The sequence below is a fragment of the Periplaneta americana genome, chromosome 1 (assembly GCF_040183065.1).
Source record: "Periplaneta americana isolate PAMFEO1 chromosome 1, P.americana_PAMFEO1_priV1, whole genome shotgun sequence".
Lineage (NCBI taxonomy): Eukaryota > Metazoa > Arthropoda > Insecta > Blattodea > Blattidae > Periplaneta > Periplaneta americana.
The window spans coordinates 115307503-115326100 of NC_091117.1; the positions used below are offsets into that span (position 1 = coordinate 115307503).

The 18598-nt window shown below is 34.3% G+C and overlaps 1 protein-coding gene across 1 annotated transcript in view; it reads right to left on the reverse strand.

Moving 5' to 3' along the window:
* Positions 1-18598, reverse strand: part of LOC138700063 (uncharacterized) — a 1616191-nt gene that overhangs the window by 317840 nt on the left and 1279753 nt on the right. The window contains exon 5 of the mRNA XM_069826368.1: positions 8376-11493. Coding sequence (XP_069682469.1) covers positions 11000-11493 — 494 coding nt within the window. The 3' untranslated portion in view covers positions 8376-10999. The remainder of the gene's footprint in view (positions 1-8375; positions 11494-18598) is intronic.

Sequence of the window (18598 nt, forward strand, 5' to 3'; positions counted from 1 at the left end):
CGACATTACTTACGCCTGCAATCTAAATATTGGTCGCTTGTACGTGACATTCCAAGCGGAAGTCTTCGCTTCTAGCGCCTTCAACGCTTAATTAATTTCGCACTCTCTTCCAGCATTCTTAGTACTTGAAAAATGTCCAGCCCGGAATTCGATTAAAATTGTTAACTAAATTTAAGGGCTCTAAGAAGTCGATTTCAATAGAAAAAAAAACATCTAATTTTTCATATTAATTTTTTGTCTCACTAATATTTAATTCTTAATTTTAATATAAGGTCCAACATGTATTGTGGGTCCTTATCATCACGACATAGCGCGTTCTCAGGTTGCGGATAGAGGAAACGGCCTCCTGATATGGAGGGTAGCTGCGAATATATCGAATAACTATTCGCGGACAGCCTATAAGGGGTGGTATAACTCCCTGAAATCTTGATTTGCATAGGTAATAACACGTCACTGTTCGTTAACAGAAAACCACAATTTAAGTCACACGGAGTTAGTGTGCACTCGAAGTTGATTGCTTGACGGTTGTCAGCCCACTTTGAGGTCTGTGGATATAGAGGGAAAAGTTGGATCGGTGTCGGGTAGAGTTCCCGGGTAGCTCAGTTAGTAGAGCGTTGGTACGTTAAACCAAAGGTCCCGGGTTCGATACCCGGCCCCGGAACAATTTTTCCCTCGAAATTATTCACTTAAGATGTTGCTCGAACATTCCAATCATTTATAATATTATAATGCTATATTCGAACATCGGTATCAGAGAAATGTTACGACTTACTAGTAGTTTATAATATTCTTTCTACTCGTATGTTACTACTTTTTAAGTAGCTAGAAGTATTATGAAAAAAAAACTTAAAAATATATGTATATATTATGTAAATTCTCTTGCTTTTATAAAAGTGGCCTTCACAACTGACTGTGACAAAAGGAATTTCCTACTTTACACAGAGGGGGACACAGAACGTCTTTCAGTCTTGCTCGATATTTAAATTTTTTTGGCGAAGTGAGAATTCTGAGTGTACATTCCACGTCTCCTACAGAAGTTGGAAATGTGTGTAAAAAAATAGTTTCCTTTTGCATAAATGATAAGGTTACGGTACGTTAAATTTTCGAAACCAAACATTTTTATTGGAAATAGTTTTCAATTTTGTATAAAATTTTCAGTTTATTATTTCTAGAGTAGACAAAGCTTCTCTTTTGCCTTATTTTCTAACAGCTAGAGACACGTTTACAAAACAAACTAATTCATGTAGTAAATAGAATATTGAAACTCTAAAGTTTATGTCTGAAGATTTTTAAATTTTCCTTTCTAGTTAAATTAATAATAATTATTAATTATTTTTCCAGAAATGTTTTAAAAACATAATATTCTTAGCCATCTCATTTATCATATTGTATTTTATAAGAACGAAAAAATAAAAAAAAGATTTATTTCGAACAAGCTGAAATTTTGATTATTTCTTCAAGTAAAGAAACATTTAATATACCACCAGTAAAGATGTTGTAAATTTAATCAGTGAGACATTCATTTTAGTAAGAGTTATCCATTATTCATAGTTAAGTTGTCTCGTTATTTCGTATGAACATTATTCTTTAGTTCAGAAGAAATTAAGTAATTGAAGACAAACGTCGTGCCAGAATCCATGTTGCCGGCACTGGGTAAGCCGAAAACCTGTATTTCCGTGAACTTTTTGAAATAGTTATTTTTCGTTACATGATAAGACAAATAAAATTAATCCTAATTTCTTAATGCAGTAAATGTACTGTAAGTACACTACCATCTTATACCGTCAAACTTTTAACAGTTTACTTACTTGAAAAACACGAAAAAAGATTTTCAGGAGTTTCTAACTTCTTACTTTAATATTATATTAAATAAATTACGTCATTGAGACGGTAAGCCAACTAGCCAATATACCGACTTATGGATAAATCAGTTTGTGTTGACCTGAATTCTAATAGATTCTTGGTGTCGTTCACAAGAATTTAAATGACATGTTGAGAGGACCGATAAGCCGATGTCTAAAATATAAGTTACACAATGGCCGTCAAAAGCTTATCATACACAGAGTTTTATTTCAACTACATGGTACTATTAATGACACATGATGAACGTTTTTAGCTACATAGAGCAAGCTTCAGATTTAATAACCGTCATGAGCTTTATGAATACATTGTTGTTGTTATTGTTGTTTAGTCAGCTGTCCAAATACAGGTGTGAACCCAACAAGTGACACCAACATGACACCACTTATGAGGCAATGTAGCCAGAAGATAATGGGGTAGGATGGCCAGTTCCTTTCCCCTCCATTGCATACATCGCCGATCAGCTTTATATTACACTAATCAGATTTCAAATGTATAGATATACAAACAATTGTTTTCCCTCTGACACATATTGTCAAGTGAGATGTACTGCTGGATAATGTATATCAGCCAGAACCTCAATCAGAGATAATGAATACATGAATGAAATAATTATAAAGAAACATGGGTGCAAGTATATAAATAAAAATGAATGATATTAAACAACAATCAATTTACAGTTAAAACATATATTTTAAAATTTACACATTATAAAATTGCAAAATTATAAAATATTGTAAGACATAGTCAATTAAAAAATACAAACGTATATACAAAATATATCATGTGTATGGTTACAATGTCTTCATGAACAGGAGGATTTCTCATATTATTCATGCCAGCGTGTGTCGCTCATTACTGCAATTAAAGGTAATTAAAAATATGATTTAGAATTACTTTTCATTTCTGAATTTACGAATTTGAGAGTTTCAAGTCTCGATATGTTGATGGGGTATTGTAATAAAGTAATTTTAAGAAGCCTTGATATGTTGATGGGGTATTGAAGTAAAGTAAATATTAAGCACAAATGAACTTGCGTCTGCGCATTCAAAATTCTCTCCCTCGACATTTGACGTACACTTAACGGCAAAAAGAATCAGCCGGCGACAATTTCTTAAGCTCCAGACACATAACATTGCGCATGCTCGTCTCGTCAAAGCCGTAGTTCACCAGGTAACACATTATTAAACCATTTAAATTTGCTATATTTTGTTTAAGAGTCTAAAATATGTTATAAAATCGAATGTAGGTTTGATTCTAGATATATCAGGGCCCTAGAAGGGTGAAATAATAAAATCGATAAATACAAAATCAACCGGAGAGAACATGAACAGGAAAATCAATGCCGTATTATACCGACACCATATTAACAGTCACAGTAGCGTGAGTCGTTACGGCATTGGTCTAAGGAAGAAGTTGATAGTAGTAGCTCAAGGTTCGAATCTCCCACAATCTTCGTTTTTTAATTACAAATTTGTCATCATATACATCTCGCAAAGCTTTAATTATGTGGCGATATCTCTTAGAATATGCCCAAACTCTAATAAATAATAAACCTCCCTCTCTCTTTCAAACAATAGACTCCTATCTGTTAATAAAACGTTCTGTCTCGTCACTGCGCTTGAAGATGGCACAGAGACAATAACTCATTGCCCTGTTTCGCATAGGTTATTTTGAATATGCTACTCTCCAACAGGACTTCGAACTTCGATTGGAGAAATGTCATTTTCTCCGACGAGGTAATTGTCTCCAGTAGCAATAATAGTCCTGCCCTAGTTTATCGAATGGGTGGTCATCGATGCGATGACCGTTTCGTGATGCGACTTAACAGGTCGGGTTGCGTGAGGGTCGCGTGTTGGGGGTTGGATGTCTTACGATAGGGCAGAACTTCTGGCACGCATCCACTGTCGGTTTACGGCAGAAGTCTACGAACACATTTTGCCAAATGTAATGATCCCTTCCTCCAGAAAATGATATCCAGAAGGAACACTTTTCTACCAGCAGGATAATATATGTATGTATGTATGTATGTATGTATGTATGTATGTATGTATGTATGTATGTATGTATTTATTTATTTATTCACACTGCAAATGGATATATACCGGTGGCAGTGGTAACTAATTACTCTCAATAATGTCAATTAATAATAAACACAACTAATAAAAATAATAATTAATAATAATAATAATAATAATAATAATAATAATAATAATAATAACAAGGAGCATCCTAAATTAAATGAAGCATGATCACTTAAAATAACATTTAAAGTAAATCTAATTTTTATCTTAACCCTAAGTTCGAACTAAGACCCACGAGTGTGACAGGTTCATACCTGCACAAGTACCTTTCGGCACTACACTTATTTCGCTGTCAACTCACTCACTGCACTGATTCTATCCTGATTTCGCTAACACTTCTAACCATTTCACTGTTCAAATACTTTGCACAGCCACTTCACTGACACAAACCCACTTCACTTACACAATATCTAATTATTTATTTGTGTTCGCCCGGTTTTTTAGGATATGAAACAAGTATTTTTGTTTATACAGGCCAGGTCTTGCCTATTAATAGCCCAGTGGTGATGGGCAGTAATATTTTTATAAGGCAGGCATAAAGAAGTGTGTTTACAAATGCTATTTCACATTTAAACTAATAAATTAATTAAAAATTAAAATTAAAAATCAATAATTTTTCCGTACAGGTAGGCGAACTCACAACCTCTGGTAGGGATGTCAGACATCTCACCACTGGGTCGCACATAGCTCGTAAGGTTTACTGCATTGTAGACGGACGACTTTCAATGAAGAGACACCACAGCAATGCATTGCAGTGCGTTACGTTTACACGAGTGAGCCGCGCGATAGAACTTAGCATTTCTATCGACCAAGAGTCGGCCCATTCTTTTTGCCGTTAAGTGTACATTAACAAAATTCATTGTGAACATTACATTCATATCAGTACGTGCCTAACCATACACGCCTGAGAATCCTACTACCAGCACACCAACATGAAAACGTAAGTTCGTTTTTACTTATTATTTACTTCACTTCAATAGCCCATCAATATATAAACTTCTATATACTTCTAAAGGACATAATTTAACGTTGAATTATATTGCATTTTACCCCAAGAGACGAAAATGTGGATTCAGAATTGTGAATGTAGTTAAAATTGAATTATATAGATTTTCACTGCAAAAGACGAGATCATAGATTTATAAAATTCTGAAGTTTATTTCTACATCTGTTATTAAATTCTTCAAAAATAGGCTTATACGAACATTTCGTTAGAATAAGGTCTTCTGTTTTTATATCCTTTATTTAACGACATTAAACATATAGGCAATAGCGTATGTGTGAACAATTTATTTATTTATTATTATTATTATTATTATTATTATTATTATTATTATTATTATTATTATTATTATTATGTTATTATGTGTATTATTTATCGCTATGAGTAGTAACCACAACTCTCGAGTTACATTTCCCATAATATATCGTCAATTTCATCATTTTCCAGCATGTGCACTGTGTAATTCGATGTAAAATTTATTCCGCAAAATGTTTGAGTTTATTTTTCAATTTACTAAGTTTTTTTTCGTATACCCAAATACTTATCTGCGTGAAAAAGGTTTTGTCGAATATTACAGACTTTAAAACTAAATCAAGAAATGAGTTTTAGGTTTCCGATGTGTTGGGTTGGACTTTGCATCAGCTCTTTAAGTACAGGCGTACATGTCTCATTAAGACGATAACAATTATTTTGGTTTTAGTATATCCGATTTGGCTTTATCCAGTAGCTGTTTAAAAAGATTGTTCCTTTCCGTCTGGATTATACTGTGTCATTATTCTCAGTATTAATTTTTATTACCTAAATCTTGAAACTTTCAGAATTCAATTATTTGATCTACTTATTACACTGCTCTAAAATTTCTTCATATATCTTCTCGTTCAAAAGTGAGTAACCTGCTGTTTTCTGAAGAATATTATTTCAAATAATTTCAGCCTTTACTTTGTTGTTTGAAAGTCCAAACAGCAGATCTAGGAGAGATAATGTATTGTTTGTTGTCTATCATTATTAGGGTTATTAAATTTTCTAATAGTATTCAACATACATAAGATTGTGTGTGAGAGTCGAATTTTTTTTTAAACTTCTTTGTAATGTTCGTATACAACTGTCTAGCAAACAAAACGTTATACTTACTTTTTCCGTATGTTTTTCTTCTATACTAATTTTACTGCGCATTTTACTTGGTCTAAAAATTTCATTATTTTGATGATATCTCATAAAAATTTGTTTACTATATTTTGCAATGTATGTGTAATCAGTCCTTTGTGAATTGTTCTCTGAATTGGTTATCAAAACCGGGTTGTTTTCTAACAGGACTGTACTTATTTTTGTTATGTCAGTTTCATGTACCTGTAAATTTGATTCCATTTTTAAATATCATTTAGACCGATATTAAATAATGTTGATGATAAAGGACTGTAATGTTTGACTCCATGATTAATCTTTCCTCTTGTGTCTGGTTTGTTTATGGAAGTGAAAAATATTACCATATGAAATAACCTAAGGCCTATTAATTACATTCAGTCCTCCGTCCTCCCACCCGGCTACTGTTATTTAATCTTCCATGCAAGAGGTAACAGTTTGAAATTATCACTCTTTGGGACTGTTTCTGACTGTTGCTGTAACATATCTATTACCTTTGAAGTACAACATTGATTCAAAGATAATGTTTCACTGAAAATAAATAAATACAGTACATACACATTTACAATAAATGTATAAATTGAATTGCTAAACAAATTAAATTAATAAATAACCAATAATAGTGCACATATTCAAATGCTACATGAAAAGTAATAGACGAGCGAGTAAACTACAGTGTGTCCGCAGAAACATTCCGGGGTTATAAACCGCTATAGCGTCGCTGTCAGTTGCCGGATTTATACGAAACTGGTATCATTAGAAATAGAAACTGAAAAATGTTTATACATACCTCAAAGACACTCGATGTGTGCTCCACGTGTCACGCTGCAGACATCAAGGCGATATTCCCACTCATGTCACACACGTTCCAACATATCTATAGGAATGGACTCAATGGCGGCAGTGATACGAAGTTGGAGCTCTTGCAGATTTTGAAGTAGTGGAGGTATATAGACAAGATTCCTTATGTGACCCCATAAAAAGAAGTCACAAACGGTCAAGTCAGGCGACCTCGGACCCCAGCTGCGCCTAGGGCGCCCATTCCATCTTCATGCAAGTTGCTGATTTAGAACATTCCGTCATCAAGATGCCATAAGGAGATGCTCCATCTTGTTGGAAAAGAAATTCGTTGCCTTCTTCTTCCAATTGTGGAATCAGCTACTCAGTAAGCATATCAAGATAACTCATACCGGCGACAGTGTTCTCTTGAAAGAAAAATGGGCCATACACTTTCCGTTTCGAAATGGCACAAAACACATTTAGCTTAGGGGAGTTACATTCAACCTCCAAAATGAAATGTGGATTGTCGCTCTCCCAAATCCTAACATTGTGCTTCTTTACTTTTACATTGACGTGGAACATTGCTTCGTCACTAAAACGAATATGGCTGAAAGGTCTTCATCATCCGCCAATAGTATAAAAAATTTTCATAAAAACACGTCGTTTGCATGGTCATCAGGTTTCAACTCATGTACTAATTACAGTTCGCAGGGGTGAAATCGCAGACGAGAACGTAGGACCTTGGAAACGGTGGATTTAGATATGTTTAACTGCAGACTAGCTCTACGCAAGACTTTCAAGAACTATGTACAAACGCCTCCCACACCTGTTCTACAGTTTCCGCACTGACAGGCCGTTTCCTTTTTCACATACGCATCCATGCTCTACAAAATCTCTATACCACTTCAGAATCGTTTTGCCTCATGATGAAAATTCCATCTGAAAGCACGCTGTGCTCTTACTACACTCCGAGTACTATGATATGCCAATACACACCAACTACGTTCCTGTGGATTCGCCATAACCTAAATAACCTTCTAAATGCTGCAGAATTCACGCAAACTTAAAAATTTTACATTCAGATCATTTAACACTATTTGCTTATATCCAACAAAGCCTTAATAATAAGCGAAATAGTGGAAACTGCGTTTTCTTCTTTCTTCTTATGCTGCCATTTGTTGTTTCGGTCAACAATTATCCAACAAATACGCATTTTCTGAAATTCTTTTAGTTGTTCTTTCTAATGACACCGGTATGAATTTCGTAAAACACATAGTGACAGAATTATAGCAGTTTATAACGTCGGAATGTTTCTGCGGACACACTGTACATTAGAAAGAAATAAAGTCATAAATAAAATAATAAACAGAAACTATATTTATTTTAATAAATAACTTCTTAAAATTTCACAACAATTGAAGATTTACATGACATTAACACTGAAAATCGTTATATTAATGAAAACTAAAGTAGTCTACATTACGTTTAATCAGGCTAAAGATCCTTACCTTCCGTATGCAGGTCTGACAGATGTTAATTGTCTTTCAAGTTAGGAAAGACTCCTCCAACAGACTACTGTTGTAAGCACTGATTGAGAGGCGTTGGATAGCTCTGGTTTTATTGTCTTTGTCTTGTTCTGTTTCTAGTAATTGAGGAAATGGACGTCACACACAAAAACACTCAAACACGACGTCAAACTTCTGTTCCACTTAGTCTACAACACATTTCGACAATGAAGATATTTTTTATTGTTATCTTAGGATTAAAAGAATAAGTTTTTCTTGTAGAACACTCGACTTTTCGTTATCCGAAAGTATTTTTTGTTGTGTTCAACAAATCGCGTCACACGTGTTACAAATTTCATTGCTAGAGCTTTCCACTTTTAGATATTTGTCAGTTTCTTGTAAGGAACACCTCCCTTACACGGGACGCATACTAATGAGCCCATTCAACGGTTGCATAAAAACTTCATTTGTAGTCATTTTGTGGTTCCTAGACCTGCGGTGACGACTACCTTCCGGCGCACTGGATTTAACAGAGTTTTAAAGGGATACAAAATTCGCGCAACCAATTTTATTCTCCACGGCTCTTGTTAGTCACATATAAAATGTTGCGTCATTCATTCTTTGGAAAAATAGTTTTTATTTCTCCGTGACTATTTTTATTTCTAAACTTGTAACACAATAACTCGGAGCGCTGAATATTATAGGCAGTCACTCTAAGCGCCTTGAAGCTGTCTACGTGACCGGTATTGAGAAGTGGAATACTGACTTTTTATAACGTAACTTTAGCAGAGAGGAAGTGACAGTTTTATTTCCAACCCTTTCCCAAATTATATTCGACACCATTAGCTAGTACGTTCTAATACTTGCTAATATAGTGTTTAAATGTATTATTATTCCTGAGTGTCTATTTGTGACATTGAGAAAAAACACAAGAACATATATTTCAACACTTTTACAAACACTACAAACTAATGTTTCTCTTTCATACGACAAGTCATGCAGAACACTCAGCATATTTTGTTTTTAACATCGGTACAAACACCTTTTATCTACATCTTTATTTGTGAACCTAATATACTCATTCATTTTATGCAACAAAGAGGATTTCTGCGCATGTAAAGGATGCAATCTTTTCTTTGGGCGGAAAGAGAGCTCTGTAAAGATTTTGTGAACAGTTGTACGTGGTCTGCATACATCTCTCTGTATATTTTATGCGTATTTGTGGCAGTTATAAGAGCTTTCTAGTCTATTGAGTTCTTTTGACTTTCAAATTATTTTTCTTCCGAGCGAGAGAGCGTAACACATTAATGGGGACAGGAGAATGAAACGATTCACTACTCTATCTTTTCCAGGAGATAACCCCAACATAAAAGGCAAATAAAATAAGAACTTTAGCTGAAATTTCTTATGTTCTTAAAAAATTCATTATGATAAGTGTGGCCATACTGCTTCCTCTTTAATTTAGCGATTTTAGCTAAATATCCAGGACTCGGGTTCGATTCCAGAGAGAGAAGTGACAACTTATGTTCTTTCTGTAAGGCCTGATCTGTATTGCCTTAAGCGATGATCTTGAGTCGTGAAGTAAATATACGGTGGGACTTCCATGTTTATGAATGTTCATAATTCTCACAGGGGTATCTTCCAAAACTCTCTGGTCGAATCCTCACTTGAAAAGTCGCACGCAGGAAGGTGCTGTGATGAACTGATAAACAAAAATATGAATAGCCAATACGAACTTGAAGTCACAACAACGGCTTTCCAAAGCAGTTTGAAATGTGTATATGGATATATATTTTTTTTTAGATTCTTGGAATACACGTGCCCATTGCAACTCTATGTGATTAATCACATTTTCTATTATCTTCACAAATGAACCAAATAGGCCTATGACCAATATATTTCCGATCTTCCATGTCGTACTGGATTTATATTGCCGGGAAGGGTGGAGAATTCCTGTCAAGCATGTAACGAGAATCAAGTTTATAGTGAACATCTACCTAATTAATGTCTATTAGCCCGAGTTTCTTCTTCTTTAATCTAAGGTGTTATTCATCTGTCTTGTCCTAGATAACGAAATATATAAAGGTGGCCCAAATACCATTTGAAGGCATATATTTTACGCTGTACTTTAAATGCACTGTTTATTTGTATTGGCAGCTATAGTTTTAGACCATTATTCATTTACAGTATTTACCCCTCTGTATACTTTCAAATGAGATTTCAACCTCATGTGGAGGAAGGTTTTCTTGTTAGAAAAGTAAAGACGGAATTAGGTGGAACTAATTCCTGAAGGTATGTGGTAATATTATGGCCACAGAAATATCAAGGTAGGAGTTACTGTAACACTTCTGGTGATAATGGAATTTTTGTGGAGGTGTTTATATCAAAAGAAAATAATGAGTGAAACTCTTCTATCCGCGGAGAACATGATTCCAAAAATCCAGTTCAAGTACGTCTGCTATACTTAATTAGTTTTGCTTGCTACAAACCTTTACGATTATAAACAATTCGCGTAAAAAATAGGTTTATAAATTTTAGTGACTTGTCACTTCCTCTCTGTTGGTGAATTGTGGTGTCTCAGAGAACTGAGAAATCCGTTTGTTTGGTGTTCGTATGTTTCGAGTCTCCTAGAAGCCAAAGTCCCCACCGCAGTCCATGCCGTAGTCCCCGTCATCGAACCCCAAGTCGCCGTAGTCGTCGTGCACGTACGTCAACTCGTTGGTGGCCGTGGTGTTGGCGGTGACCTCATTGTTGATGACGGTGTTGTTGACGTCGTAGTGGTTATTGATGTGGATGTCCGTGTCGTTATTGTAGAAGCCGCCGCCGTGGCCGAAGCCGTAGCCACCCAGGCCGCCTCCCCACCCCCAGCCCCCGCCCCAACCCCAGCCGTGACCCCAGTTGCTGAGCGCCGCCCCCATCACCACCCCCGTCGTAAAGTCTCCAGCGCCGCAGCCGTGGTGATCGCGCACCACGATGGTCGTGTTGTTGCCCGGGGGTTGTAGCGGCTGCATGGGGGGCCGCGCGTAGCCGTTCTGAGGGAACACGCCACCGACCCCGCCGCCTACGGGGGGCGCGTGGTTGGTGTTCATATAGGGAGGCGGTACCTCGCCTGGCATCGACGCTGCAACACACAAACAAGAGCATCTGTTAAACTAACTTACGAACCATTGTGTGTAACAGTAGTGTGTAAATTTCTCCATTCTTCTGTAACTTCATCCCTCTTAATCCCACATACTTTCCTAAAAGCCTAATTCTCGAACACCCTTAACTTTTATTCCTCTCTCAATATGACAGTCCAAGTTTCACAACCATACAGAACAACTCGGAGAAATATTGGTGCCTCGGATGAACCTTATAGATTTCAAGTTGACGAGACGGCAAGAAAAACGAAACGATCTTGGAAGTAAAAAAAAAAGATGTTATGCATAGGATCCTGGAATATTACATCCATACACAACAAAGATCAAGAAATGGTAATAGAACTTAAACATAAAATAGATATATGTGCTTTAGCAGAGACTAAGAAGAAAGATAAAGGAAACACCCCATACGACGATTAAATACTTGTATACAGTGGAAAAAAACAAAAACGAAAGAGCTGCTTCTGGAGTGGGAGTTTTAATTCATAAAAGGCTGGAAAAGAATATTACAGAACTTGACTATGTAAATGATAGGTTAGTCCATGTAAGTATGAAAACTATAAGAAATGAAATAGCACACTTTATTAGTGTATATGCACCGGACATTAATAAACCAAAGCTAGAAAGAGAAAATTTTTATCAAGAATTACAACATCTAGCGGATAAAATAAACTCAAAAGAAGATGTATACATCTTAGGAGATTTTAATGCCAGTGTAGGCAATAATGTTATACCCGATGTGAAGAATAAGCACAATGAAGATATAAAAAACGAAAAGGGCGAAATGCTGACTCAGTTATGTGCATACAATGAATTATGAATTAATAACACATACTTTCCATATAAACCACAGCATAAATATACTTTGGAGAACACTAGGGGACAAAAAAAGCACGATTGACTATGTTATTACGAATAAGAATATTCCACCACAAAAAATTTAGATATGAGAGTTTTAAGCTCGGCAAATATTGGAACTCAGCACAACCTCGTATTAGCAAAAGTCAGGGATATTATGCAAATATAGAAACAAAAACCACCTGAATACATCGGAAAATTTAATGTGGAATCCTTTTCTGATGAAACAACAAAACATCTGTACCAAAGCAGACTAAAGGATAAAATAGAGAAAAATAAAATTATGCAAGAAGATAATATAGAAATTGCATGGATGAAGCTAAAAGAAAATGTAATACACGCTGCAGAAGAAGCGATTGGAAAAAGAAAGATCAATATAAATAATAAAAGAAGATTAATGAAACCTTGGTTTTGTGAAGAAGTTAAAACCTTAACAGAAGAAAAGAGACAAATATATTTAGAATATAAAAATTGAACAAAAACATATGAGGAATACAAATAAAAAAAAAAAATAAAATCAATGACAAAGTGACAGCAATAAAGAAGGATTATTGGGAAAAGTACTCAAAAGATGCGGAGAAAGATCTATATGGGGAACAAAGAAGAATGTGGACTATGTCAAGGAATAGAAGGAAACAAATTAACGAATATATTCAAGTACCATCAATCAAACCAAAACAATGGATAACACATTTTAAGAAACTATAAGTTATAATGAAAATGACGAACCAGAGATACCGCTGGTTGAAAATGATTATGAAATAATTACACCTATACCTATACAACTTATTCAAGAAACAATTGGGAAATTGAAAAATAGAAAATCTCCTGGTGTATGGTAAAACATGGAGGACAGCCGCTGATAACAGAAATATATGAACTTTTCAAGAAAATCTACACGAAGAAAGAGATACCACAACAGTGGAAAGAAAGTATAACTATCCCTATATTTAAAAAGGGAGAAAAGGCAGACCTCCAAAACTACTGAGGGATATGCCTTATGAATACAATACAAAAATTATTAACTAAAATAATGACCAAGGAAATCACGGAACTTGGAATAAGTGAGGAGCAACAAGGTTTTCGACAGAATAGGTCGACGATTGATGCAATCTTTATCTTGAGACAGATTGCCGAAAAAGCTATCGAACATAATAAACCTGCGTATTTTGCTTTATCAATTTAAAACAAGCATTGGATAGAGTAAAAATGAATGATGTGGTAAGAATATTACAAGAAAAAAGGGTAAAAAATAATGTAATAAAAATCATTAAGGAATTAAACACGAACACCACCACAAAAATTAGAATAAATGATCAGCTGACAGAAAGAAACCACTAGAGACAGGAATTAGACAAGGATCTAGCCTTAGTCCCATTCTGTTAGTGTCATCATGGATGAAATAATAAAAGAAACCAAGAAAGCAAACAGGGGTTCTAGATTAGGAGAGGAAGACATACAAATAATATGTTTCGCAGACGATGTAGTCCTATTGGCAGAAAATGAAGCTGATCTACAGAGGATGCTGTACAAATTCGAAATAACAGCTACAAAATCACTAACAATCTCAAAACAACCACTTAGATGTAAACTGGCTGTATTATAACAAAAGTAAAGAAAAAGTAATGACCTTTAATTACCTTGGATCAAAAATCACAGAAATAAAAATTTAATAGAAGAAGTAAAGGAACAAGGAAGAAAAGCATCAATTATATCGGGTTTCTTGAAGGACATAATTTGGAGAAATAAAAATATGAATGTTGAAAGTAAAATTAGGATATATAAAACATGTGTGAGACCGATACTAAAATATGCTACAGAAACAAGGGCAGAAACAAAAACGACTCAACAAATGATGACAACAGTAGAAATGCGAATATTACGAAGTATTTCAGGTTATAGACTATATGACAGGAAAACAAATGAAGAAATTCGAAACAAATGTGGAATACAAGATGTTACTAAGTGGGTTAAAAAGAGGACAAAAAATGGAGAGATCATACTTTGAGGATGCAAAATGATCGTCTACCTAAAATCGCCATGAAGGAAAAACCTGACATCACCAGACCGCTGGGACGAGCTCCGAAAAGATGGCTGGAAAACTCGTCACCTGCCTCGGGGAATAGCGTCACCAATTGAAAACCAACAGGATTTGATCCTAATGAAAGAAGAAGAAGAGAAAAAGACACAATAACCGGTAAGATAACTCAAAATAGAGAGAGTTAGCTATATAAATATCTATGTCTGCATCATAATTATTGTGCTACCAAACGTTTAGCCGTATCGGCGAAATATTTGAACTAAACGTGTTACGTTATGTTTGACAATGAGAGAGCGCATACTAGGGGATATCCTTTCTAATAGTAATAATAATAATAATAATAATAATAATAATAATAATAATAATAATAATAATAATAATCAGGAAAAAGGAAGAAGAACAAGAAGAAGAAGAAGAAATGAAGATGTGCTGTAAAGAGTGGATGAAGAAAGAAGAATGCTGCAACTGAACAGCGAAAGAAAAAAGGAATTAGCTGCGTCACTGACTGAGAAGAAGCTGAAGAATGCATTGAAAGGAATGGTGAACGGGAGAAGAGTTCGGGACAGAAGAAGATATAACATGATACACGACATTAAGATATATGGGTCATATGCGGAGTCTAAGAGCAAGGCAGAAAATAGAAAAGATTGGAAAATGCTAGGTTTTGCAGTGAAAGTCCGACCCTTGGGCAGAAAATTAATAGTAATAGTAATAGTAATAATAATAATAATAATAATAATAATAATAATAATAATAATAATAATAATAATAACATTAGAACGAAAACATAACAAGCACCAGTTATGCGATCACCTGTAAACATCGGCTATTAGGCTATCATGTCAAAGCGATCATGAGGAATACTCCTTTTCATACAACTTATTTCATGAAGAGCATGGCTTTTACCAGCCCAGAACAACACAAGCCATTCACAGTTAAACGACTTTATCTATTTATCTATTATTAAGACTAAGTCGCTGTTAATTATTAGATTTTTTAGATTTAGATTTATTTAATAATAACATATATATATATATATATATAAACGTTACATTAAAATACCCCGAAAGAGCAAAGCTCGTGTTCGGGGACAGTTCCGTTACATAGATATACATACTTTGTAGACAAAATACTTACGGAAAAAGGTCACATAAAGATGATAATAAAATTAGTAAATAATAATACTAGTAATATCTGAGTGAAAAAAGAGACGATGTTGAGATTGACGGAATAATATTAAATTATTATTAGTAGTATAATTAGTACAGGTCACGTTAATATAGTAACCAAGATAATATAGTAAAAATATACTTAGTATAGAAATAAACTTATTTTACAATACATGCTACATAATATAAATACAGGGAAGTGTGTCATATAATTTTTTTAGTTATGGATCTGAAAATTTCATTGCTTAAATATGGATGAAATTTTATTATCGAATTATATAGACGTGGACCATAATTTGTACTGTGTAGTAAAGCAGCACATGTGAAACATTTAGATTCAACTAATTTAAGAATTTCATTTCGTCTTGTATTATGATCATGTGGCTGAGCTACAAAATTCATTCTATTATTATGATAGAATTTCATTAAAGAGTAAGTATTTATAAATTTGGTCAATTCTAAAAACATTCAATTCGAAATGCATCAGATTTGTTGGATAATCCAGTCGCATTTTCAAAGAAATTTTGATTATACGTTTTTGCAACATACTTAGAGGAAAAAGAGCAGAACTTTTATGGTGAGTAAGTATTTATTACATGCGTCCATTCAAAATATTACATCCATAAAGGAGACGCATGATCTAACTCGAGTGAGTGACTCGCGCATTCTGCATGTAAATAGGTAAGTCTGTAATGTAATCACCAGGGAACGGATTTATATGGACTAAAAATATATGAAATATGTAAATATATATGTAGTTATTTTTACCAAAATATGGAATTAAATATGGATTTTTACCAAAATATGGAATTAAATATGGACTTAAAATTATAAAAAAATGACTATGTACGTTAAATATTGGTACATTTTAATCAAACTAAACAAAAAATATAATGGACGTACCTTATCTTCCAATGTAGTTTCAACAAAACACAATTTTTATTGTCTGTTACCATAACAATAGGTTACAAACATTTCTTTCAAGTGCTGAAAAGTGAATCTTCTTCTATTGTCTCTGAGGATAGATTTATACTGACTAAAAGAGCGTTCGACGTCACAAGAAGTAACTGGTACATAATTCAATTTCACAATGTCTGCTGGGGATAAGTCCAAGTTAATCTTCACTGTTGATTCACCACTCATCACAGCAACAACCTTTTGTAGTTCTTCATATCCAGGGTTTTTTGAAAGTACAGTGTCCACCTTAGCTCTTACTGCATCTGCAACTTTACCTCTACCACGATTCAGTTGTTCCACAGTACTATTTATAATTTCAAAACTTTCAGATAGTGAAAGGTGCCTATTTTGGAGACTTTTGAGCGTTTTTATGATGCATGAAAATGTATGCTGAATGTGAGCTAAGTCATTCTTCACACTTATGTCACAGGTAACTGTTTTCGCAGTATCAATTGAGACTGCATCTTCAGAGTCCAATGCAAGGAGAACATTGTTAATAGAGTCTATATGTTCGGCATAATATTCAACTGCTTCTAGCCATGTACCCCATCTAGTTAAAATTGGCTTTGGTGGCAATGGAATTTCAGGGTACATTTCTTTCAACACGTTAACTCTACTGGGAGCTTTGAGAAATACTTTTTTCACTGATGAAATCAACAAATCTACTTTAGGGAAATTGTCTCTGACCACTTCTGCCACACGATGAAATGCATGCGCCACACAAGTAAAATGAGTCAATTTAGGATATACAACAGATAATGCTTGTCCAGCTTTGACCATATAAGGGGCAGCATCGCTAATAAAGAATAACACATTATCGTACATAATACCCTTTGGCCACAGGATACCCATAGCTTCGTTGAACAGTTTAACTATAGTTTTGTTATTGCACTTTTCTAGAACATCACAATGTAAAAGAATTCGTTCAGAATATTGTTCACTTAACAAACCGATAACTACATTACCAACAAGTCTACCTTCTTTGTCGGGAGTCTCATCAATGGAAACCCAAATTGAACTATCTTTAATTTCATCTCTTATCTTCTGTATTGTCTCATCGTAGATGGATGGAGCATACGTCTTCCTAAGTGTTGACTCATCCGGGATTGTATGTTGAGTATATTTTTCAAGGAATTCCCTGAAGACCTTATTCTTTAGTTTGTAGAGAGGAATATCAGCAGAGATGAGAGAACGGCACAGGTCGATGTTAAACTCAGATCTTACATTCGATGTTGTTGGTTGTGTTAAAAACAATTGTCTCTGCTTGGAATTTAGTTGTTTGTTGGCCTGATGTTTACTAGTTGTAATGTGTTGTTGCACCAGGAACTTTTGTGTAGATGATACTGCACACTGACACAAATTACAAAATAATATTTTATTGTCAGTTGATAAACCATCTTCTTTAAATTCTGAAATGTAACTTGTTAGTTTTGATTTTAAATTGACTGAATGACGTACTTTTGGCATATTTACCGTCTTTATAGTATGATTTACAAAACTGAACCTATGTGTACTCTGACTGGCATTTAACTGTTGAGCTGCACAACTGAAGTCTGTTAAAAATTTTAAATTAAATTAATACAGTTTTGTAACTTACTTTCCCATTGTTGATAGGACTGCTAATTTTCAAATAACTCTGATGTTAAAGGGATTACTGAACATGTGTTTAAATCTCTATTGTTGAAATGTATTTTTAAAAGTTAATGGAATTTTGTTTTGTTTTATTGTTAAACCTAATATAATATGGACTGTTTTATATGAAATATGGAAAATATATGGAAATTAACGAAAAGTAGGATTTTTCAACCCTACACATTGTGAAACATAAAGATAATGCAAAATATAAATTATATTAGCTTTATAAGTAAATATGTATTTACATATAAATCCTTTCCCTGGTAATCACGAACAAATGTCAACAAATCTGCAGCAGCAACTCGATTCCGATACGGCTTGTTCCTTGTCCGAATCATGCAAAATATCTGTGTTTGCAACACAGATTTTCTTCGCGTTACGGAAAATACGTGTATCTATAAACAATGATCTTACATAATAATAATA